The 25575-nt window shown below is 37.3% G+C and overlaps 1 protein-coding gene across 1 annotated transcript in view; it reads left to right on the top strand.

Moving 5' to 3' along the window:
- CUNH20orf194 (chromosome unknown C20orf194 homolog) overlaps positions 1–25575 on the top strand; it is a 67695-nt gene that overhangs the window by 19169 nt on the left and 22951 nt on the right. The window contains exons 7-25 of the mRNA XM_014310559.2: positions 3041–3118; positions 4182–4280; positions 5038–5093; positions 6347–6482; positions 8533–8614; positions 9355–9391; positions 12002–12089; positions 12534–12610; positions 12918–12962; positions 13521–13566; positions 13876–13987; positions 14896–14966; positions 15824–15874; positions 16666–16753; positions 18856–18959; positions 21514–21660; positions 24257–24345; positions 24581–24676; positions 24933–25050. Coding sequence (XP_014166034.2) covers positions 3041–3118; positions 4182–4280; positions 5038–5093; positions 6347–6482; positions 8533–8614; positions 9355–9391; positions 12002–12089; positions 12534–12610; positions 12918–12962; positions 13521–13566; positions 13876–13987; positions 14896–14966; positions 15824–15874; positions 16666–16753; positions 18856–18959; positions 21514–21660; positions 24257–24345; positions 24581–24676; positions 24933–25050 — 1620 coding nt within the window. The remainder of the gene's footprint in view (positions 1–3040; positions 3119–4181; positions 4281–5037; positions 5094–6346; positions 6483–8532; positions 8615–9354; positions 9392–12001; positions 12090–12533; positions 12611–12917; positions 12963–13520; positions 13567–13875; positions 13988–14895; positions 14967–15823; positions 15875–16665; positions 16754–18855; positions 18960–21513; positions 21661–24256; positions 24346–24580; positions 24677–24932; positions 25051–25575) is intronic.

The raw sequence follows: 25575 nt of genomic DNA, 5'->3' as shown, positions 1-25575 counted from the left end.
TTTCCCCTTTCCTTTTCCCCTTTCCTTTTCCCCTTTCCTTTTCCCCTTTCCTTTTCCCCTTTCCTTTTCCCCTTTCCTTTTCCCCTTTCCTTTTCCCCTTTCCTTTTCCCCTTTCCTTTTCCCCTTTCCTTTTCCCCTTTCCTTTTCCCCTTTCCTTTTCCCCTTTCCTTTTCCCCTTTCCTTTTCCCCTTTCCTTTTCCCCTTTCCTTTTCCCCTTTCCTTTCCCCTTTCCTTTCCCCTTTCCCTTCCCTTCCCTCTGGAGCCATTTCTACCAATAACCAATTTTTTTGCCCCCAGATGGATTTATTTTACCCCTAATTTTTTAGATGGGCTCTAGATCTTCAAGAGCAGAGGAGGAGGAGCTGGTTAGTGACAAACACCTTGAGATGAGCTCAGAAAATAAGAAAAGACTATTCTTGGGTCACTGGTTTTGACCAAAGAGATGCATCTCCTTCTCTCCCTGACATTTTATATTCCTGGTTCATCATACTCTGCTCAATAGGGCAACAATCAGGATTTAATTGCTCCTATATTTAATAATGATTTAACTCTGAGCAACTTATGTCATTGATTTGCCCATTTATTAATTATGCTCTGAACAGCATTTTCAGATGACAGCTTTGCATTTCTGTGCTTGTTTAAAGCTTCTTTGCTTTCATTTTTTGAATCTCTGCCACAGCAGTGCAGATGTTCCATTTTTTCTTATCACTCCTCCATTTTTACAGCCACAATGGGCTTTTGGCTGACTCCTGATAGCTGGAAAACCTCCAGAGGATGAATAGTGCCATTTCTGAAGTCTCATCATATCTATAATTGTCCATGCTTGCTCAGAAATATTCTCTGTGAGTTCCTGTGCCTTTGTGAGCACCGTGCTCTTTCCACTGGGTGGAAAATTTTAAGCTTTCTTCAGGGTTTTTTGAGGTTTTTTTTTCATTCCATCGCTGGTACTGTAACACCTTGTGGTGTGAACCTGCCCAAAGCATTAAACACAGAGTGCCAACAGATGAGATCTTTGGGGAGGGCAATCAATCACCCTTCTTGATGCATAAAATGAGTTAATGAAAATCTCACTGCCAATTCAGGAGCTGTTTGGGTCTTTAAATGCCCTTTAATTACCCCAGTTCATTTCAGAAATCAGTAGAGGCTCTGAAAAAAAAAAAACATGTTCAGACATGGTGGCACAGACAGAACCTCTCCTGTGTGATCCAGGGAGCTGATTCTGTCCCCAAGCACTCCTGGAATGCTTCAAAAGGAGCAGGGAAAATTCTTGGACTCATTTTTTGAGAGCAATCATGTTGGCTCTGGCCGTCCAGGCAGCTCCAGCTGGAGTTCTTGTTTGCTTCCTCCTTGAAATCATGAGGGGATTTCAAATGGGAAGTGACATTCTTAACTTTGTACATGTTTGTGTGGTTCTGTGTCACTGAGGGGGGAGGAAACCAGGCTGGAAGTGCATTTGGGATCACTGTAAATCATCTATAAATTAATTCTGCCATTATTAAAAGGGGAGGTTTTTGGTGCATTTTTAGCTCAGACTTTCCCTCTGAGGTTTCCCCTCTGCTCTGTGTTGTCTTAGATTGGAATATAATTGAAGGATGATAATTCAGGATTTTTCCCCATCTTTTAAAGGCACTTCCTCTTTTACTGGATATATCAGAGTTGTTAATGATGCTGTAATTTAGAAAATTTCCTGTATTTATAGGAATGGAATGGAAGTGAGGTTTGGGAAATCATTATTACATGAGTACCTGGAATAACTGTAAAGAAAACTGGTTAAGAAATTCCAGCCAATGTTGCATTTTTAACTAAGTGGATGATGGGGAGTAGATGCAGAATCATTCACATACAAGTGTCCCTTAAGAATATATTTTTAAATATTGTTCTCCATATGCATCTCTCATATGCATCATCTGTAATTTAGAGAATTTCCTGTATTTATAGGAATGGAAGGGAAGTGAGGTCTGGGCAATCATTATTGCACTGGAATAGCAGTAAAGCAGTTTGTTGAGAACATTCCAGCCAGTGTTGCATTTTTAACTAAGTGGGTGATGGGGAACCCTGTAAATGGAGAATCATTCATATACAAGTGTCCCTTTAAGAATATATTTTAAAATATTTTTCTCCATATACATCTCTCATATGCATCATCTGTAATTTAGAGAATTTCCTGTATTTATAGGAATGGAATGGAAGTGAGGTTTGGGAAATCATTATTCCAAGAGTACCTGGAATAACTGTAAAGAAAACTGGTTAAGAAAATTCCAGCCATGTTGAATTTTTAACTGAGTGAGTGATGGGGAACCCTGTAAATGCAGAATTATTCAGATACAAGTGTCCCTTTAAGAAGTGAGGTCTGGGAAATCATTATTGCATAAGTACCTGGAATAACTGTAAAGCAGAGGGTTAAGAAAATTCCAGCCAGTGTTGCATTTGTAACTAAGTGGGTGATGGGGAATAAATGCAGAATTATTCAGATACCAGTATCCCTCAAGAATATATTTTTAAATATTGCTCCCCATATGCATCATCCTGCTACTTGGAAGAAAGTATTGCAAAGTTAAAATACTGTCTTAGCCTAAATTTAGTATTGCTAAGTTAAAATGCTGTTTTAGCCTAAATTTAGTATTGCAAAGTTAAACTGTCTTAGCCTAAATTTACATCAGCTTGGAGCAGGTTTTGGCTGATGTTTAGGATGAGTAACCCTGGAATTGGCTCTTGGCTGTCTTAACTCAGAAAACTCATCTTGCCCTTTTGCCTGCACCAGCTCATGCGGTTCTTTGCTATTAAATTGAAAAATATTGTGAAATTATTTGTTTGGAGCATGCAGAGAAAGCTTTGCACAGAGTTCAGACTCTCACTGGTCAGTTCTTTTGTAACAGAGTGGAAATATTTGTGAAATCAGAGTGGAAATATTTGTGAAATCAGAGTTAAGGAGCACTGTTAGACAGGGCACTGTTCCCTAATTCTGTCTCATCTTAAACCTCAGTCTGTGGCCTTCTTTGTGGTGTTTTTAACACAGAAATGTGTTTAAAATCTCTTTCAGTTAATGGATGTCAGTGCTGATTTATGGAAGACCTACAGCAAAATGGATCCTGTGTCCTTGGAGGATTTGCTTTTTGAGGTAATGCAGGTGAAATGTTCTGCCTCAGCTCCTGCTTGGTGTAACCTCAGAGTAAAAGTTTGATTTTGTTTGGTTTTAATGAAGTTTGTGGGCTTAATTTTCAGGCTCTGCCTGCTGTTGCTTGCAGGGTCTCCTCCCATTCCTTAAATCTACCACAAACTCTGCAAAACACTAAAATAATTTGCCTTGCTTTCCTTGAATGTATTGCTTTGTCTGAAAATCTCCTAAAAACTTTCCTTCATGTCATTAAACCATGTACAAAATACATAAAGTTGCTGTGGTTTTGTGTGTTAATCCTCCTTTTGCAGCAAGAAGGGTTAAAAAAATCCCCTTTAACACACAACCATTATTCCAGGAATGAAAAAAAAAGCATTTTTCAAATGTTTTGTAGCTCCTTGAAATGGGGAACAGTGACACTCAGTGGCTGCTCTGATGCTGTGGGAAATACAAACAGAAGGAAGGGATTCTCACATTATTGCCAGGCTCTGATCTCAGTGCTAGAGGGGAAAGCATTGTATAAATATTAGTATTTGTAATTATAATTGATATTTGTAATTTATCTATATTTATTTCTATTATAATTTATATGTATCATAATTTATTATAATGGATTTATATTATGATTTAATTATTTATATTTATAATTTACTTGGTAGTTCACACCAATTTAGTTGTTCAGTCAACTGCTGTAATGAAAATTAAAATATCATAGAGTTTTTACAAGGCTCTCAGTCTAGGTAATCACTCTCTGAAATTTCACTTCCCTTCTCTGTGTGGAAGTGAGATTAATGTTTGGGACTTGTCCTACACTCTGAGCAGGCCTATTTATTATAATTTGAAGTTTTCAACCTGAAAGTTGTTAAATTGACTTAAATTTTTTGAAAACAATAAACGTAAACCACACACCCACAAAAAGACATCCTGAAATCCAGCAGAATGTCCTTATCTTCTAAAATATATTTATTTTCCTGAGCTTGTTGTTTCTTTGGGCAGTCTGTATTCCAGAGAAATGTCACCTTTGCCTTCATTTCTCTTGAAGTAATGTCAAATATTTTCCTTCTAGGATTTAATGATTTTTGAACACCAGTGGACCAACTTTTTTGCTAATTTTGACACTGAAATTCCCTTCATTCTGGAACTCTCAGAATCTCAGGCTGGGGAGGTAAGCCTGCTTCAGCAATCCTCCAGTATCCATGCAGAAGGAATAATTATTCAGCATTAATTTGGGGATTTTTTTTCCTCTATCCCATCTCACTTTTCATGTTTGAGGGTTAAAAACACATAATTTGAATTTTTTAAAGTCACCACCCACCTTAAAAATCCATGGTATGATGGCTTAGGGCTGCAGGGGTAATTCAGTCAAGTGTTTGCTCACTGATAATTCAATTTCTACCTGCACAGGAGATATTTGTAGGTAGATTTAACTTGCATTTGGATGGAATCTGGTTTGTTCAGGGCTTAACAAGTTGAATTTGCACATCTCAAACCTCAGACAAAACTGGGGGGGTGACACAGAGCATGGGAGAAAACAGCACAACATTTCTGGGGGTGGCTGTTGCTTTTTTGATGCATTTTTTTGCCTTTTTGATGCATTTTGTTGCTGTTTTGAGACATTTTGAAGCCTTTTGATGCTTTTTTGAAGCATTTTGTTGCTTCCTCTGTTATGGTGGAAGGTGTCTCTGCCCATAGCAGAGGGTTGGAACTAAATGGGCTTTAAGGTCCCTCCCAACCTAAATAATTTAATGATTTAATGAAATGAGAGATTTAGTGGTGTTTGGGTTTATTTGTGGAGATGGAAGTATTTTCTGAGGATTCAGGAGTTTTCTCTGAGAAAGATAATTCAGGTTTAATTAACAAGAGGATATTTCACACTTCTGGCCATGTACTTCTTAATAATTTTTGTTTTCAATTCTTCCCAGCCCTTCAGAAGTTATTTCAGCCATGGCATGATCTCAAGCCATATAACAGATAACAGGTAATTATTATTACTACTACTTCTTCTTCTGCTTCTTCTGCTTCTTCTGCTTCTTCTGCTGCTTCTGCTTCTTCTTCTTCTTCTTCTTCTTCTTCTTCTTCTTCTCCTTCTTCTCCTTCTTCTCCTTCTTCTGCTGCTTCTGCTTCTTCTTCTTCTTCTTCTTCTTCTTCTTCTTCTTCTTCTTCTTCTTCTTCTACTTCTTCTTCTTCTTCTCCTCCTTCTCCTTCTTCTCCTTCTTCTTCTCCTTCTTCTTCTCCTTCTCCTCCTTCTCCTCCTTCTCCTCCTTCTCCTTCTTCTTCTTCTTCTTCTTCTTATTATTACTCATTATTCCCTCTGCTGTCATTACTACCTCAGTATTTTATTTCCATATCCCTGATGCCATAGTGTTTAAAATTCTTTTCGATATCACCTCAGTAGATCCAATCTCATACTAAAAAAAGCCTGTGCAAAGTTCCTTCATGTCCTGGAAGGATAAACGGAATTTTCCCAGTGTTTAATGCTGTAATTCTTACCTATACCATGAAATTTTGTTCATTATGATCAGTTCCTTCCTTGTTCCATCCCTGGAAAATTTGGATGGGGCTTGGAACAACCTGGGATAGTGGAAGATTGGAATGAGATTATTTTTAAGGTTCCTTCCAACCCAAACCATTCTGTGACTTTATGAGAGACTTTTAACCAAAAGTTGTTGTTTAGCTGAAGGTTTCTGTTGCAAAATCCATGTTCTGCTGTTGTGAGCTAATCAAGGTTTGTTTAGCTAATTCAATCTCTCTGCACATTCTCCTCTATTTGGAATAAACCAGTGCAGTTTAATGTCCTTTATTGCTGGCAGCATCCTCTGGTGTTTGCATTGCGTTAAAGAAAAGAAAATCTTTGACCTCTCCAGCTGAGTCTTGGGCCCAAAGCCAGAGCTAAACCCAAAATAGTTTTGTTTGTTTCCAACAGAGTAATTTCAGGGCTTTTCAAGATAGTAAATTTTAAACTAAGCAGCTTTTCAAGGCAGTTTAAGATAAAAGAATCTTCTAAGAGCATTTGGGAGCAACCTTGAGATAAGTTCATTGTATTTGAAAGAAATTACCATTTTATAAATGCAAGTAGATTTTTTCTTTTGAACTTGCTCCTTTCACTGTGAAGCTTTAGTAATTTTTTTTATTATTAGAATGAGAATTTCAGCAGTTAAAAGCTTTGATTTCATTTGTTGTTTGTAAACTTGCTGCAAGTATTTTGGTGGTGATTCCCTGTCTCCTCCTCAGCCCAAGCAGGCAGCCCTTTGTCCTGTTTGGCAGCCACTCCACAAAGGAAAACTTGAACACTGGGAACTTTAATTTTCCATCTGAAGGGCATCTGGTCCGAAACACTGGCCCTGGTGGAAGCACTGCCAAGCATATGGTAAGGCTTTGGAGAAGTTTTCTGAGATTTTAAAGTATATTCTCTTTTTCTTTGTATATTTTTTGTGCTTGTCTTTCATGAGTTAAATGCCTAATTCTTCTTAACATAAAGCACCTTAGCAATCCATCAGTTCAAGGAAAAAATGTGATTTTTCTTGCTCTTTCCAAGTGGAACCATATTGGATTCTTAATCAGGGACTGCTGAATGAATTTAAATAATTTATTCTCTGGAAAAAGACAACTTTTGCTGTAAGTGGGTGGGGGAGAGGGAGATGCTGTTTGTGTCCTGGCCACAAAGTGAAAACCTTCTGTGATACACTTAACTGTGACCCACAGATTCTATTTTAGTCACATTTATTTAGCCATTTCTTAAAAAAGAAAAAAAAAGCCACTTTTTTTTGGATAATATCTTTCTGAATAAACCTGGGATATACCACACATATCCAAATTCCAGTGTGTGCTTCAACAACTATTGACAAAACTCTGAAAAACCTTTCATAAAATTCCAGGACTGTTCTGATGAGGATGCAAAGCTTAACTTATTTCCACTTCCAAGTAAAACATGATTAACTAGTTTCCATTTCCAAGTGAAACCTGGGTTGTTAAACATGCTTTTAGTTGTTTTGTTAAGCTTTTGCTTTTACTTTTCCATGTCCAAGTAAAAGCTGAGTTGTTAAACATGATTAACTTGTTTCCCTTTCTAAGTAAAAGCTGGGATAATAAACATGATTAACTTGTTTCCATTTCCCAGTAAAAGTTGGGTTGTTGAACATGATTAACTTATTTCCACTTCCCAGTAAAAGCTGGGTTGTTAAACATGCTTTTACTTGTTTTGTTAAACTTCTGTTTTTACTTTTACATTTCCAAGTAAAAGCTGGGATATTAAACGTGATTAACTTGTTTCCATGTCCAAGTAAAAGTTGGGTTGTTGAACATGATTAACTTGTTTCCATTTCCCAGTAAAATCTGGGATGTTAAAGATGATTAACTTGTTTCCATTTCTAAGTAAAAGCTGGGATGTTAAACATGGTTAACTTGTTTCTATTTCCCAGTAAAAGTTGAGTTGTTGAACATGATTAACTTGTTTCCATTTCCAAGGGAAAGTTGGGTTGTTGAACATGATTAACTTGTTTCTATTTCCCAGTAAAAGTTGGGTTGTTGAACATGATTAACTTGTTTCCATTTCCCAGTAAAAGCTGGGTTGTTAAACATGTGCTGAGGTCCATCACCCCAGGGATTTGGAATCCTCTGGCTGGGTGGCTCCAGAAGGCAACTTGGCAGCGAAGGAGGAGAGAGGTAGAGTGTGGAGAGAGCTCCCTGCTGCCTCCAGGGGCTCTGGGAGTGCTGTGAGCCCTGAGCAGGTGGATGTGAGAGCATGAGTGAGCCCATGAGTTGATGAGTTTGTCAGCATTTCATGTGCAGCTGCCTCAGGGATGGATGGACGTGGGGCTTCTGGGCACAAATCACGTGTGCAGAGCCTGAGAAAAGAGTGGGTTTGCATCTTGGTGAAATCTCATCCTCCATTTGCTGCTCTTAACGTGATTTCTGTGAAAACGCTTTCAATTCTGTCTTTCCTTCCCTTGTTAACAATAAGATACCTTTGAAAATGCAAGTACTGTGTTATTGTGATGTACTTGCTCCATCTGTTGTCCTCAGATTCTGATGCTGTTCTTAAAAAGGTGGTTTATTTACAGGTACAGGTGATACTGTTTTAATAGGGTGTCATGAAAATAGTAAATAAGACCAAGTGCCAGCCTAGTTATGGGAACCTGACCCACTTTCCTCTTCATGAAAAGAGCAGTTGACATAGGAAATTGAAAACACAAGTCAGAGCTGATCTCCTTTCCAAAGTCTTTCAACCATTCAGGTCAAGTCAAAAGTGAAATAGACCTTTGAAAACGTAAGTTGCTTTTTCACAATCCAGTTCTGTGTTGTAAACTTCTGTAGTCTGTCAGTGCTTAGAAGACTAAAGGGGAATGTAGTTAATTGTTAATTATTGCACCAATTTGTTTTACTGATGTCTTTTGTATCTCATTAATACTGACTGCTAGGTAGTGCAGTGTGTATCTCCAAAGGGACCTCTGGCTTGTTCAAGGACCTATTTTTTTGGAGCCACTCACATTCCTTTCCTGGGTAAGTGCATTAAATACACCAAGGCAATTATTACCTCTGATTCCATGAAAATTTGTAGCAATTAAAGGCTTTGCTTCCTTTCTAAGTGGTGGATTCTGTAACCAGTGCATGAAATCATAGCAGATTTTGTGGGGAAAATCTGTCAGATCTGAGTGTTGAACATAAAATATGTCAGATCTCAGTGTGCAGACTCTTTTTAAAGCATTAAACAAATATTTCAGTCCATGTTCCATATGGAATTATAAAAAAACAGTCTCCAAAGTACATAATTCAAACTGAGAGTTGCCAAGTAACTGAGGATTTTTAGGATGAAGGAAATTCTTTCAATTCTATCTTTTATCCTCAGTGTAATGAGTTTCAGTAGCTGTATTCCTAATATTCCTAAATAAAAACAAGCCATGTAAAATTTTTAAAAACCATTTTCTTATGTATTTTAAATGGCTGGAAATGTCCATGGATGAAGTCAGTCCTTAGGGTTATCTTGAAAAAAAAAAAAAATTATAAAATATATATTATAAATATATAAATATATAAAATATATACAGATATAATATACTGGGCTCAGAACAGCTGAAGAAAGGATGGTTGGAGAATTGGAATTACAGCCTGTGTTTGCCCCAGTAGCATAAAATACTGGATAAATTCCATGTAAGATGTGCAGCAGAAATGTTTTCAGAGTGCTTAAACCAAACTTTTTTTTATTATTATTTTTGGTTTTTTTTATTTTTGTTTTAATACAGGAAATGACAACGAGATACACAAGCAAGCTGAGCAAGTGTAAGCTGCCAATTTTTTATATTATTCCTTAACTCTTCTCTCTTTCTACCTCGTGGCAGTAGGTGAAACCTGCTTTTAGTGGCTGTTGGCATTTGCAGGGACATTTTTATTCAGAATAATGTGCATGGGACAGGATTGTAGAAGCAAAATACTTGTGGGGAGTTTCAGTGGGTACATGGGGAGTTGTTCAGAAAGGAAATATTAGTAAATTTTGCTCAAATTGTAGTAAAAAAAAATCTTGAATAATTTTTAAAGATACTTTATGTAAACCAAGGGGAAAAAGTCTCTCACACTGTAGCATCATGCACAGATAGAAGAAAAAGTAAATTTTTGACCAGTTTCATTAAGAATGTGGAAGATTTCTGATGCTCAGTGAAAATGCCAACAGGGAACAGTCAAACCTGTGAAGAAATTCACTGTGTTCAAGTCAGATCAACCTTAATTTTTCCTAAAATTTGGGAAGCTGCAAAGCTTCTGCACATTTTAACCTTCTCAAAATCCCACTTTGTTTATCCATGTTGATGTCCACTTCCTGTGCATGTTGTAGATCCCTGTCCAGCTTGGAGAACACAATAGAAAATCTGCTTTGGTCCTGCTCTCTCTCTTGATAAATCAGATTTTTCCTTAGAGATTTTTGTCCTCCTTATTAGTTGGGATCATTTTAGGAGCCTGTTTTTGCTTCTGCAAAGCTGCATGACCTGGTAGCAAGATATTAAAAATATTAAAGATGTGTCAGTACTGTCACAATAAATACTGTTGACTCTTGGTAATTGTGAGACATAAAAATGAAATTACTGCACTGAGCAGCAGATTTTTCTTTATGTTGGAGAAAACTGAACTCCAACAGGTGTTTTTTCTTGCATCTGTGTACTGCTCAAACATTTTTTGTCCTCCTTCAAAAACTCTTTTTACTAAATACATTTTAATCAGGATGAGTAGAGAAGCTCTAAACAAAGTAGAGGTGGATAAAAGCAGTAATTTAAAAATAATGTTTTCTCCTTGGAAGCATCCTTGTTTTGGTTCAAATAATCTAATTTCAACAACAGTAGTATAATTGGCTTTTTTGACAAACCTGAACTCATGATATTCAACTTAGTTGGCAGTTGTGTCCTGCTTCTTACAGTTGTCAATATCTTATAAAAAGTGAAATAAAAAGTATTTTATGAACACTATTCATTCCAAATTTGGCTGTACTGATTGCCTGGAGTGCATAAACCAACTCTGTAAATGGAATGATAAACTGGGATAAATTTTGTGGTTTTATTTTTATTTAAGAAAATGCTTCAAAAGCAACACAAAAGAAATCCTGTGCTTTTTTTTTTGTTTTTTTTTTTTCCTGCTAGCTTTAAAATGTTAAAATAGGAAGAAGAATAAGACAAAGGGCACCTCACTGAGATGTTTTCTTGTAAATATATATGTGAATTTGAGGGAAAATAGGGATGGTTACAAAGACTGGAAGAATTACAGTATAAAGGAATTACTTTGCTTTAATGCAGTGAAAATATGCTAAGTGCATGGAAAGCACAGGAAAATTCAATCCAGAAACCTGAAAAAATAGTGAAAAATCTGAATTTTAAAATCACTTGCTGCTGTTGGGGATGATCCAAGACAAGCTTTGGTGCGTTTTGAGGTTTCCTCCATGTTTGGGATCTTCAGATGCTTTTTTCCCATCCTTCAGGAATGCTTTGCCTTTGGCTTAAATGCTGGATCCTCTTTCCTCCCCACTCTTCTTCACTCCCTCAATACTGACAGTGGAGTCATGAGAAAACTTAAAATTTAGGGAGTAATTTTATTGGCCTGTTCATCTTTTTATTGTAATTTAGCAGGAAAACAGAAGCTGATGTTCCTTGGTTGGGTTTTTCCCCAGTGGTTCTGGAGCTGTAAATGTGTCAATAGCTGAAAGTCACTCCTGGCTTCTCCTGGCTTTGGTTTATTTCTTTACAATTTTTTCAGTCCCCTTTTAAGAAGGGAATTGGACTAAGCTGGGATGGAGATTTCATGGAGTTGTGGGATGGTTGGAAAAGATCTTTAAAGATCATCTCATTCCAATATTCTGCCAGGAGAGGGAGGGACAGCAGGGACACCTTCCACTGTCCCAAGTGGCTCCAAGCCCTTGGACACTTCCAAGTGGCCTTGGACACTTCCAGGGGTGCAGGGACAGCCCCAGCTTCTCTGGGAATTCCATCCCAGGCCTCCCCACCCTCACAGGGAACAATTCCCTTCCAGGGTCCCATCCATCCCTGCCCCTGTCAATGTGAAGCAATTCCCTCTGTCACTCCAGACCCTGCATGTAGGATGTGGTTCTTAAACCCAACTGCAGCAAAAGGCAACAGTAAACCAGATTTTTTATTCCTGACTAACAAAAGCACCAGACACATTTATATCAAGGGTTATTTCCCTAAAATATCCTGTAATTTGAGCAATTTCCTCGCTCTGATTTCATTTTCTTAAACAGAAAGCTTAACTATAAAACCACTTCACTTATTCCAACAAAGATCCCTTCCTTATTATTAAGGGAGTTGTGCAATGAGAGGAAAAAGTGCTCCTTTAAAGAGAGGAGGAAGAAAACTCTGCCTGTCCAGTAAATGTTGTGTTTGTATTTCTCTTCAGTACGCTGTTGTCGCAAATATATTCTGCTGTTGTAGAGGCTGTGCTTGCTGGCATTGAGTGCTATGCTAAAACTTCCACTGAATCCAAGGTAAATGAAGTTGGTAAATGAAATTTAATTGTTCTCTCTCTGTAATTGTTGATTTGGATTGCTTGCAGTATGAGATTTACGTGCAAACCAAAAAAAAAACCCCAAAATAAATTCAGTGTTTTGCTCAATGGAATAACACAAGGTTCATACCCTGCCCTCCAAGCAGGCTCTGAATTCTGTTTTTAAAAAAAAAAAAAATAAAATAAAAGAGAGATTTCAGAGTGTGTCTAATTTTACCCATCTCCAGTTGGTTTTCCATCTTCTCATGAATTTTCCTGACCTCCTAGTAAGGAAAATGAGATCTGTGAAAAATCAAATTTTAGCCTGGTGCATCAGTGTGTTACTGTTTAGTGTCTCCTGTTGGTCTTAGGGTGCTCCTGGAGCTGCTGGGAGTTGGAAAGGGGATGGCAAAAGGATATTTTAATTTTTATTTCCTTTTTTCAGGCAAAGGAAGTGGCAGAGCAGGTGCTGCTGTCTGCGTTAGACTCCCTTGGCTTAGCACAGCTGAAATCTGCTTTACGGTGTGTATTTCCAGAGTTACTCATTTAGATACTTTGGGGGAAAAAATATCGATTATAAACTGAAAAATATCAATTATAAACTGAAAAATATTAATTATAAACGGAAAAATATTAATTTTAAACTGAGCTTGTCTGACTGCCAGATTTCAAGACTTCATAATGCATCCAGCCTTTAAAAATCGTTATAATTATCCCATTTTCCAGTTTTCTTAATCACTTCTTTTGCTTTAAATCTATTCCTGCTTATTTTTTACCATTTAAAAATATAAACCAAACACATTTCACCTGTACAATTTCTATTCTACAGCTCCAAAATTGCTTTTCAAATCCAGGCTGTGAACAACCATGGCAGGTTTGTATCACTATCTTACAACTTCTTGTTATTAATTACATAATTATGTAATCAATAACTACAATAATAATATTAATAAATAATTAATATTAACAAATATAATAATAATTATATTATTATCTTGTTATTAATTACAGTGATTTACATACACTAATAAATAAATTTTTCTCCTCTTGGAACTCCTGTAAAACCCCTTGTGTTTGATAATTTCACACAAGTTGTGCTAAGTGCTTTTGTGTATGAGGTAATTCAGTGATTTCATATCTGTAATTCTGTGGAATCTTAAAAACATTAAAAGGAATAAAAAGCAGTTGGGCAGACTGATTTTTATTAACTGTTAATGAGTAGAAGCAGCATGAGCTCATTAAGTTTCCTTTGAAAAATGTTTTTAACTTAGTTGATATCACAAACTTGTGCTTATTTAATCCCCACACTAATTGACTGAAATGACCTGCACAAATAAGTGTTTGTTTTAAAACAAAACAGCTTTTTTGGTTGCTGTGGAGTCACAGAAAGATGATCTAACTTTTAAATATTTAATTATCATTGTTGTTCTAGAATTACTCCATTAGATAATGAGGACAGCCTGAGTTTAATCAAAACGGTAAGAAATAATAATATTTATTTATTTTATTAGGAAATAGAGCTCAAGTGTCTGTTTTTCTGGGTTATACTGAGATTTTTGTGTGAATACAAATGTAAGGGGAGACATGAGAGAGATTTCAGATGCTGGACCAGGTTTAACAAGAAATCAGAATTCAGAATAAAACATTAACACAGATTTATGATCTCAGGCTTTAACCACAATGTAGAAATACTGGTTTAGGATGCTTGAAAAATACAAATTTTGCTTTTTCAATTGAAATATTTCAAGTTCTTCTTTCTCTTCCCTCCAACTGCTGGATGGCTGCAGGCATCCATGATGGTGTTTGACATTCCAGACCTGCTCACAGGAAGAGGATGCTTGGGATCTGTTGTGTTTTCGGAGTCCTTCCTGACATCACAGATACAGGTCAAAGAAAAAGGTGAGCAGTTTAAATTCTAAAATTCAACACCACTCATGTCCTTCTGTGATGAGAAAGCCAAAGGAATTCCTTTGGATGTTTTTGCTGTTATCCTGATGGGTTTGGAACAGTAAGAGCAAAGGAAGAAGCCATGGAAAGATCAGAATAAATCAGAATTTCTTTGGAACTCTGGAGCAGCCATGGAAAGATCAGAATAAATCAGGATTTCTTTAGAACTCTGGAGCAGCCATGGAAAGATCAGAATAAATCAGGATTTCTTTACAACTCTGGAGCAGCTCTGTGTATGTCAGAGCACAAGAAGACTAGGAGTTACTCTGCTGTGAAAGCTTCATTTAAAACAGACAGAAATCGTTAAAATAATAAGATTTTCACATTTACTAAAGAAATTTCAAGTCTTAACAGTAACATACATTATATTCTGAAGTATGTGGGTGGTATAAGTTTAGTGGCCATGGTGATATTAGATCAGATGTTGAAAATTCTAAAATTCAACACCACTCTTGTCTTTCTGTTGGCTTTGCTGTGATGGGAAAGCCAAAGGAATTCCATTGGATGTTTTTGCTGTTACTGGAACACTAAGAACAATGGAAGAAGCCATGGAAAGATCAGAATAAACCAGGATTTCTTTAGAACTCTGGAGCAGCTCTGTGTATGTCAGAGCACAAAAGCACTGGGAATCTCTCTGTGAAAACTTCATTGAAACACTCATAAACCCTTAAAATAATAAGATTTTCAAATTTACTAAAGAAATTTCAAGTCTTAACAGTACCATACTGGGCATTCTGAAGTATAAGTTTAGTGGCCATGGTGATATTAGGTCAGAGGTTGAATTTAGTGATCTTGGAGGTGTTTTCCAAACTTAATAATTCCCTGTTTCCATTGCTTTGCTTCCCGTGGCTTCCCTGCAGATGGCAGCATCCATCCAGACTCCAGGCACGTTATCCTGACTGCAGCTATCCCAAGATTTGCTTCCTGGCTGGTGAGTGAGAGCACAGAGCCTCAGCTCAGCTCATCCACAGGGCAAAACTTGCTCTGGGCATGGGCTTGGCTGAGGGAAAATCTGGAACCTGAGCATTGAAACACAATGTTGTATGTATGTTTTAATATAAACATACCCTGGTTTTTTAGATTTGGACAATAAATGAAAAATTAAGCTGATGGTTCCATGATGCATAGCAGGAGTTTTAAATTATTATTATTAAAATTATTTAAAATAATTAAATATCATTAAATATAATACTAATACTAATACATAGCAATAACAATAATAGCAGCAGCAACAACAAAACAACAACAAAACAACAACAACAACAACAACAACAACAACAACAACAATTTCCTTGTCACCTCGTCAGGTTTTTAATCTTTTTAAAGGTCTGGTTGCTTTTGAAGTGTACAGTTTGACTTTTGAAAATTCTGTTTATTGTGGGGCATTGTAGATCAGCCCAAAAAAGTTTGATTCAAGACTTCTGATGCCCTACACTGTGTGAGAGATAGAATTCCCAAGAATATTACAAAGCTGGGCATTGCCCTTGGCAATGCAAGCTTGAGCAGTAATAAAACAATAAAACTGCATGCTTTCTATCTATATAATATTTTAGACTATAAAGTAATTTAATGGGGAGAATGTGGTGCAAGAAATTATTTTGATCCCATGGTAACACAGTATTAAGAGGAAAAAATTGTTTTTGGAACATTCTGGGCTCAAGGCTTCTTCTGTCTGTGGTACCTGAGGTTCTTGTTGGTCTCAAAGCTTTTTTAATGCTTTTTATTTAGTGTTAGACTTGCTTTATTTGTATAAATCACAATTCAAATGGAAGCTCTTTCTGGCTGCAGGTTGAAGACAGTGATGTGAAACTCTCTGAAAAGGCACAGCAAGTATTAAAGGTAAAATTAAATATTTTTCTTAAACTAAAAAAGTTACACTTTGATGGACCAGTATTTGAAAAACTTGAGCCACTACCAGACTCTCTTTTTATTATGTGTGTTACTTGTCTTCTACAAGACTTGCCTGTTCTGCCTTGTCTTTTTCTAACTTGCACATACAAAATAATATATTGTGTGTAAAAGTTTGAGGCTTTCTTTATTTCAAAGAATCATAAAACCCAAGAGCAGAAAGAATCCTAATAAAACTATGATTTCATGGAAGTCTCACTAAACATTACTCATGGAGCTCATGTGTCTCCAAAAACCCCTAAAACTTGATGCAACTTTCTTTTAACTTAATTAGCATGCTAATGTCTAAAGGAAAACACTCTAAGCACTAGGAAAAAAAAAAGGAGTTTGGAATCTGGAAACACCTTAAATCACATGAGTTTCACATTTGTGGTGCAATTTGTGGTTCCCAGGAATGTTCATTATAAATAGATTTATTTTCATGTTTTAGCTCAGTAGATGGACAAAGTAAAAACAAAAAGCTCAGCCTTGTGGTTGTGACAATAACTTGTAACTTCATTGCTGCTGGCAAAACCAAAATGGGGGGAAGGCTTTTAAAAATGATACTCTTGCCTTGCTGTCTTTCCCTGGTCCATGCAGGATAAAACTCTTTCAAAAGTTCTTGACTGATGCTGTTTGAAAATCAAATATTTTCTCTTGGAGCAAAAGCAAGAGAAAATATTCCTGCTTGGTTTGGTCCTTGATTCAGTGTGTGATGTTGCTGTTTGGTTTTTCCTGTTTAGGAGGACAAATCTTTCCTGGGCACTTTACTCACTGGGGGTGATGGAGTTTATATCTGTTCCAGCAACCCACAGGCCACGCCTGCAGAAGGTGAGATGTAGTTGGGTGGTTTTCTTTTTTGCTTGCTTTTTCTTGTTTTGGTGGGTTTTTAAACAGGAGAGAGCTTGTGAGATTCACACTCTGGTGAGCCAAACTGTGCCATCATCTTAAACTTCCAATTTGCCTTTCCATGTCTCTTGTTTTTAATTCCATTTTTTTTTTGGCCCCAACCTCTGCCTGGAAGTCCTGGAAGGAGAATTCCTGCAGAGCTTTGGGCTTTGCAGACTTTTGGTGGGAGGAGGCTTTTCCCCACAGCTCACCTTCAAAAATGCCCAAACAAGCTCCTCCTGTCCTTGCCAGATGTGCTGCCAGATGTTTTCTGCCTTTTCTGTCTCTTGAAAGATGAGGTTGGAAGGATTGGCCATTGCAGAAGTTCTGTGGGTTCCCAGCTCAGGAGGAGAAGGCAAATATTCCTCCCAAAGCCTCCTCCTGGAGCTGACATGTTCCAGGTTTCTGCCACTGCCATTTTCTCTCAGGAATTCAGAATTTGTCAGCTCAGCTGCTCAGTGTGGCACAGAAAAATGCCTGAATTTGGTCCTTCTCAGATCCAATCCAGTTACAGCTTTTTGACACAACATCCCTGACAGCAGTCTTGGATTATTCCTGTTTTTTTGGTGCCTTTTCCTTCAAGAACTTAAACAACATGAATATCCCAGGAATAAGACTGAAAATAATCTGATAGGACTGGTAGATTTCCCTCCCTCCTTGTGCCCTGAATGCATAGATTCTTTTTAAGTAATTTTCTATATATTCTGTAATATATAATTCTATTCTATAATATATTCCTGTATATTTTCTATATATATTTTCTACAGAGAAGGTGCTGCTGTCACAGTGCTGATGTGCAGCAGGAGGTGCTGAATATCTGACATTAAGTGCTTGCTGCTGACAGTATTTAGAGGAGAACCTTCAGCTTTATTGTCTTTGCCCCGGAGTGTGGAGGATAAATAATGATGTGCAAGGCAATTAAACAGCAACCCTCACATCAGGGCAGCTGCTTTGGCTCTAATTGATCAGATTTCAAAGAGAAGAGGTTAATGCAGAGTGGGATGTTCTGCTGTTTTGCAATGCAGTGCTGTGGGCACTTGTTCACTCAGTAAATAACTGGAGAACTCTGGATTTTATTTTATTTTATTTTAATTTTTTTTTCTTTTGTTAAAACTGGCTCTGTGTGCCTCCAAAGGAGCAATTTTTTCTTTTTTAAATTTTTTAAAATTTTTTTTTTGAGATTTCTGAAGTTCAGTGTTTTACCAACTCTTGAGCTGAGAGTTACAAATAGATGCTATGAAGACCATTAGGAAACACTGCAAGGAACATGAAATTTTTTTCATGACATGACAGTGAAGCTGATTTTGTTCCCCAATTTGTTGGGCTCAAATTTGGGCTCTGCTGAGGTTGCAGCCCTGTAGTCTGGCACTATGAGGTGCAAAAGGTGCATAAAATTCATGGAATAGTTTGGGTTGGAACATTTAGATCCAACCCCTTGCCCTGGGCAGGGACACCTTTCACTAACCCAGGTTGCTCCAAAAAAGTTAATTATTAAGTAAATTTTAATTTAAAAGCCTAATTTAAAATTATTTCTTTTAAGTTTAAATTAAACTTAATGTTAAATTTTCTATTTAAACATTTTTATGCTTCAGTTTTTTACATTATTTAAATTTCCAGTTGTTTTGGATGCAATCTTTACTGAAGTTCTTGTATTGTCAATTTTATATTTCTGGAAGTTTGAAGTTTGGCAGGATGGAACTTTTTGCTTTTAGTTAAAAAAAAGTGCCTCAGAATATTTATGATAAGTGTTTCTGTGGGGTCAGATAATCTCAGATGCAGTTGTAGTCATGAATCCTGCCCTTGGTAGTGAGATCCAGTAAAGACTGAATAGTTGTAAATATTATCCAAAAATAAAAGAAATATTTTTATTTAATAAAAATAAAATAAATATCACTAAATATTATCCCAAATCAAATCTACTGCTTGTTAAATACAACAAAATCCTGCAGGAACATAGATTTCTTCCTCAGGAAGACAAGACAGTGATCATGAGAAGCTGAAAAGTTGATTTATACCTCATACAATTATTTTTCCTTAAATTCTAGGCAAACTGTATTTCTTTTCTGATGGAATTCTGTTCTGTGATCCCCACCATGGCAGCATTTCCATTCCCAAGAACCACATGAGCTCCATTTCTCTCTATGATGGGGTGAGTATTTTGTCTCTTTTTTCTTAAGTTTCCATCAATTTTTAACAATGATTCTGTTGGGTACAAAGTTTAGATTTAAGTTTTAAGTGTCTGTACAACTGTAATAACTGATGCAAATCACTGCAGTTTTGGTGCTGATTAACTGAAATTAGTGAATAAGGAGGAGAGAATTTTGTATTGCAGTTAGCAATGTGTTGTTAACAGTGTGAAAACTGCTTTTTGTTAAAAGAAAAATGACACAACATGACATTCATTAAACATCCCACAGGGTGAAGGGATGGATAGAGAAGAGTTCAAGGTGTGGTGAAGTCATGGATGGTGAAATTCTGCCTTTATTAAAAATATATTTGAATCTCTCACTTGGCCACCAGAGCAGTGGCAATTGAGAGGTTAATGATGGCAACTCAGCTCTGTCCACCTCAAGGCAGAAACACTGTGTTAGCCATCACTTCTTCAGGGTGGAAAAGAGATTTTTTGTGTTGGTTACTGTGTCCTAAACACTGGGGGGGAAAAAAATCAGTTTCCTTTGGTTTCCCTTTTGTTCAGGTACAGTATTCCCCATTTATTCAGTGACCTCCCTCAGCATTGTGCTGGGTGATTTCATCCCACAATACAGGAAACCAGTAAAATACAATAAAAATGGAATTCAATTGAGATGAAAACACAGCAGCTCAGAGAGTCTTACCTTAGCTGCCTTTTCTTGGACATCAGATTGATTGCCCCTCGTTTCAGAAGCTATTTTAACACTGACCTTCCTGGGATTGTTTGAGTCAAGACACTCACTTTCATAAAAGTTGCTATTTCTGGGACCTGGCCATCATTCTTGAAATGATGCCAGATTTTTGTGTGAAGCTAAGCCTTGACAGGGAGTGTATTATTGTTCTACTGACTTGGCAGAATATGAGGGTGGAGGGTTTTGAAACTGTTAAGAAGTGACAGGAGAAGCAAGGGACTCATTGGTTGCTCTTTCCAAAAGTTCCTGCAGTAATATGGATGGAAAAGAAAAAGGAGAATTTAATGTTCTGATTAAAATAAAAGATAGCAAACTTTGAAGTGATGCAAAATGCAGGTTTTTTTAGCAGCTTTAGCATGATACCTGTGAGATATTCTCCTTTTTAACTTGAAAATATCTGGAATTCTGTTCCTGTGCTGTGAGGAACTGGGCATTGAGCTGCCCCTGAACTCCTGAAATCCCTGGCACTCATGCAGGGCAGGGGAGATTCTGGCCATTCATCAAGGAAACAAATATTACCAAGCAATATTTAGATTTCACAATGACATGCACATCTTGTAAAACTTGGAGCTGGCTCCTTTCAACCTCATGTCCGTGGGGATTATTGCTGCTGCTGCTGCTGCTTTTCAGCTTTTTTCAATTTGTGGAGCCCAAAATGTTTTCCAGGAGCAGATTTTGTTGGACACTTCTCGTGCTGACAGCAGCGTGGATGAGTTGGCCTTGAAGTCACTTCTCAGGAAATCTCTAAACCATCCTAAAGAATCCAGGATCTGTGGATTCTGTTCCAAAAGCCATTTTCTCTTAAAAGAAATTGTTCTCTTTGAGGAGAATATTTTTGTATGTTCTTCAGTGACCTCAGTGACTTTGAGAGGATTATTTTTATGATTAATCCCTCAGTCAGCAAAGCAGAGAGATTCTGTTTGCAAATGTCTCTGAGCTGATACCAACTCTTATGTAACAGTTCCCCAACTTGAGCTTTTTCTTCTCAACAATGAGTACAGTGAGTTCTTTGCCCATTTCTATTGAAAGTGAAGGGGATGCCACTAAAAATTCTGATTTGAGCCCTACATAATTGAATTCCCATTTCCCAGAAATGCTTCATGCTTCTAAATTGTTCTGATTTTCTAAAACTTTAATCTGAAAGGGGTTATAAGTGAAAAGGGCTCGAATATAAAACACTTCAGCATCCTGCAGATTTGTATATAAAATCCTGTCCTGGATTCCACAGGCATGGAATGGTTTGGGTTGGAAGGGACCTTAAAAACCATCTTGTTCCACCCCCAGCCTTGGAACTCCTTCCACTTTCCCAGGTTGCTCCAAGCCCCATCCAGCCTGGCCTTGAGCACTTCCAGGGATGGGACATCAGCCACCACTCTGGGGAAAAAAATCCCAAAACAAACTAAAAAAATAACCCCCAAAAATCGGTATTTTCTCAGAAAAAAATTGAACCCGAGTTCAGTTCTTCTGAGAGAAACACAACCTGAAGGCTTCAGCCTCCCTTGTCACCTTTTTAGGTGACATTTAATTCATTTTTCGTGTGCTGTCTGTGTTGGAGATGTGAGTTTAGACAAAGAGTTGTTGTTTGAAGCAGTAGCAGAGGAAGGGTCTAGATTTTGGTGTGGACAAGAGAAGATATTAAAATTTAAGCTTTGTTTTCAGGACAAAAGTTTAGTGCTTCACTCAAACTCAGATCCTTTGTTTTGAGCTTGTGATATCTCCAGTAGCTGCAGATATTTGTGCTCCACCCCTCCTGCTCCACCTCTGTGCCATACAAAGTAGAAAATATTAATTATTTACTTGTCCTGTTTCTTTCTTTTCCAGGATTCCAACAGCATTGTTGCTGCTCTCTTTATAGACTTCAAAAATTCCCTGCTTCCTCATCTCCCCATTGAATTCCACACCCAGAACAACTTTCTGATGATTGCACTTTTCCCCAAAAGAAAGATTTATAAAGCTTTTTATTCACAGGTAAAGGGGAAAAAGTTTGGTTGGGGTGAGGGGGAAACCACATAATTGCTGTGTGTGTGTTTAAGATGTGTGAGAAAAACTCAAATTTCTGTAAGAATTTCCAGTGCTGGTGCTGCTCGTTGTGTTTAATGCTCCCATGTGCTTTCACTTTGCCTTCTGGAGGCAGCCAGGGCTCTAAAATCTCCTTTTCTGAGCTGCATTTCAATGTAGCTCTGGTGTCTAATTTGCTGCAGGGATTGTATGGAGTGGCAGAGGTTCCATTGTGTGTTTTTGTGGTCAGACACATTTGGATCTTGATCCTCGGGGAAGTGGAGTTAAAGTTTTTCAGTCTCCCATATGGCATTGTATTATTCCCTAAGTAGATTGGCTTCTTGCATTGTGCTGCAGAGGCTTTTAATAAACCCAACTTTATAACAATAGTGCTTTTGAGGAAATGAGCCTGGAGATTTTAGGGCTTCACAAGGGTTTTTGGGATGTGCTCATCACACTGACTTGGAAAAGACCACCTAGCTCAGTGAGTAGTTCCCACTGGTCACATTAATGGTCCCATAAAATGTCTCTTCCTTTTATCTTAAGTGTTTAAATTCCTCCCACTGTTCCACTCTGAATGGCTGGCAATCTGTTGTTTGTTTGTATTTGAATTTTCAGCCTATTTTATTAATTCTACTTCTATATCTGTTTTATTTTTCTTTTCTCTACCAGAACACATCCTCGAGATACTCACAAATCTCAGATCTATTCTTTCTGCTTTATTTGGCCTAATAAAACAAAACCAGATTCTTTTCAATCTATGCCTATAAAATGTTCTTTTTTCTTCTGATAGTTGTAATGCTTTTCTTTTGATCTGGTTTTTGGCTGTAGATATCCAAACTGTTTGTATTATCTGAGATGAGGGTGTTTGTTTCCTGTATTGTTTTTTCTCAGGGCTATTTATTCCTGTCCTCCTTTGAGTTAATTTTTTTGGTGAACAGTTCCACACTGAGGTTCAGTTTGGGCAGTTAAAGTTTCTCATTTGGCACCACACCAGTTGCTTTGCTCAAGCAAATAAAACAAATCTTTTGTCTTCAGGATGTTCTCTCATGAACAAAACTCTTCATCAAATTGACTCTACCTGATTGTGCAAATCATGGAAATATATTGTATTTTGTCAGTAGTTACCTTCAGGTGTTTATTGATTTCCTCCAAAATTCTTTCTGAAAGTCTGTGTGCTTGCAGGTTACAAAGATTCACTAAAATTTAGATGCTGCTTCTACTCTTCTCAATTATCTGGCTTGATACCTCACTCACTGGAGCTTTACTTGGATTATTCCAAGCCTCCTGGGATTAGGGAATTGCAACTGCCCTGTTACCCAAATCTGGGTTTGTTAAAAACTGAGATGTTGAGCCCACAGAGGTGAAATCTGCTGTGCAGGATGAGGTGATGCCTTTCCCATCCTCGCTCTAAAGGGTGCAGGAGGAAAATTTACTTAGGCTTTGGGATGTGTTGATTTCTCTCTTTTTTTTTCTTTGATGCCACAGCAACTTTTTTTTTACACTTTCCTTAAGTTATACAAAAGGTTCTGATATATTTCTTATGGGCCTGATATATTTCTATATTGCTAACACTTGCTAGCCTGACCTATGTTTTCACTTTATCCCCAACCCTTTGACTATTACAGAACACAAATTTCCCTTGACCATTCCTTTTTTCCATCCCTCCCACGCGTTTCTTTGAGTCCCTTCTGTGTGTTTTGAAGTGGTTATTTCTTTAGTTGTGTGGATCCTTCTGCATGAGCAATATTGCCTTTGTTAATATCAAAAGTATATTTTATTTTGATGGTTTTTATCTCCTACCCTTGTGTTTGGGGTGCTGAGTTTTTAATGGAAAGCAGTCGTGTCCCCCCCAGTTGTTTTGTCTTGCAGACAGTTATTGTGAAAAATGACAATGGCTGTTGCCTTTACTTATGAAAAGAAGGGAAATTCCAAACACTGACAGGACTTTGTGATTCATCTGAACCTGATTTCTAGGTTCCCAGTGCCATTCAGATTAATGTGTCTTGGCTGGAGCAATTGGATGGGAGCCAGAACATTCCCTGGAGAAACGAAGGGTTTCCTTTTCTTTTGGGAGGGAACAGAGTTTTTTCTTCAATTTTGAGTAATGATTGCTGCAATCTCACCTCATGAAAATTACAACAGTGTTTCAAAGAGACTTGAATTAATTCAGTTCCTTCTGTAGGGCTATAAACACCTACATTTCTATCAGGGAAAACGAGGCCATATCAGTAAATTCCTAAAGCTCTTCCAGTCTAGCCAAAGAAAAGGTTGCAAAATCTGATCAGTGGATTTGAATTTTAAAATTGGAAGGGACCTCAAGGCTCATCTCATTCCACACCCCCTTCCACTCTCCCAGGTTTCTCCAAGCCTCATCCAACACTTGGACACTTCCAGGGATGGGGCAACCACAGCTTCCCTTGCAGCAAAACCTTTGTTGTGTAATATCTAACGGCTTGTGAAAATGTGTTTGTTTTTTTTTAGGTGAGCAAAACCAATTCCTAAACAAATCCACAGCAAATTTGGGAAAATAATGACACTCATGCATAGATCTGATTTATTCCAGGTTTTCTCTTCATGGCATAACCAGACAAGCTCAGGATTATCTTTAAGGGTTGTCCCAGAAGAATTCCTGTCTGAGGAACAAAAGAGGCTGTAAGTTCTTGCTAGTGCAGTGCAATTACACAGAAGCTGCAATCAGAAAAATGCTGTTATTTATTGGTTTTAATAATAATAATAAAATTCTGATAATAATTTAAAAAATGGTGCATTCTTAGTGCAACACTCACATTGTTTTTTTATTGTACCATTTAATATGAGCCCGCTTTGTTTAAAGAAGAGAAAATTTTAGGTTTCTCCTTTAACTAATTAATTAATTTTCTTCTTTTAGGCATTCCAGTGTTCAGAAGCTCTTCAATGCCTCTTTTGCTTCTGGGGAAAGATGCAGGGAGCTGAAACTGTCTGCTGCCATTCCAGGATTGGAGAGGTGAGAAATTACTTTGGTGTCCAAGGGATTCATTCTGTCAGAAATGAGACAAAACTGTTTTGGTAGATGTGATAGCCATCTAAAAATGTTTCTTAAATAATTCTCTCTTTACACTAGGATGTTTTCATTCTGAGATAAATTATTTCCTCTCTAGCTTGACCTTTTCATACTCTTGTTTTAGTAATTTCCCAGCTATTTATGTGGATGAAATCTTTTGCTGTCAATTGTAAGGAAATAAACCTTTTATTTTTGGAAGGTTTGTGCAGCACTTCACAGTCAGCAGTGTCAGCACCAAGCCAGTGATGAGGACACATCTTCCTGTCCTTCTCCAACAGTCAGAAACCATTTCTGACAGCAAAGCAGAAGGTGATAAGGTAAGGAAACAACTCCACAATAATTTCTAGCCCTCATATAGAATATTTGGAATATTCTGTCAGTAGTTCTGTTGTAGTGTGATAAAATACTAATCCTGTTCAGCGATGCTCTGCCTCCTTCTCCACTAACACCAGTTTTTTGTTTTTTTTTTTTTTCTGGTTAAATACTTAATTCTTTTCCATTTAAACAATCTTTTGGAAGTGCAAATGGCCTTTCAACCTGATGAATAAGAGGCAGAAAATGAGGTGTAGATCTTTAAGTGAAGTGTTTTCTCTCATGTCCAGAGAGACTTTGCCCTAAAGCAGGCAGCTTGTTTTTATGAATTGCTGAATAATTTAACTGAATTGTTCTCTGGAACATAAAAGTCCTTTAAATAGCATAGAGGCAGCACATGGTATTTAACATTTGCTGATATTATCTGTATAACAATCCTTTCTCTATAGGGGCAATAACAATTGTCCAGTTTAAGGTGGGCTTTAAATAGCATTTTCAGAGAAAATATTTCCTTGCAGCTTCCCAGCTTT

Source organism: Geospiza fortis, unplaced genomic scaffold (genome assembly GCF_000277835.1).
Source record: "Geospiza fortis unplaced genomic scaffold, GeoFor_1.0 scaffold62, whole genome shotgun sequence".
Classification (NCBI taxonomy): Eukaryota; Metazoa; Chordata; class Aves; order Passeriformes; family Thraupidae; genus Geospiza; species Geospiza fortis.
Note: the sequence above shows the minus strand (reverse complement) of the source record. Positions and strands in the feature narration are given on the sequence as shown.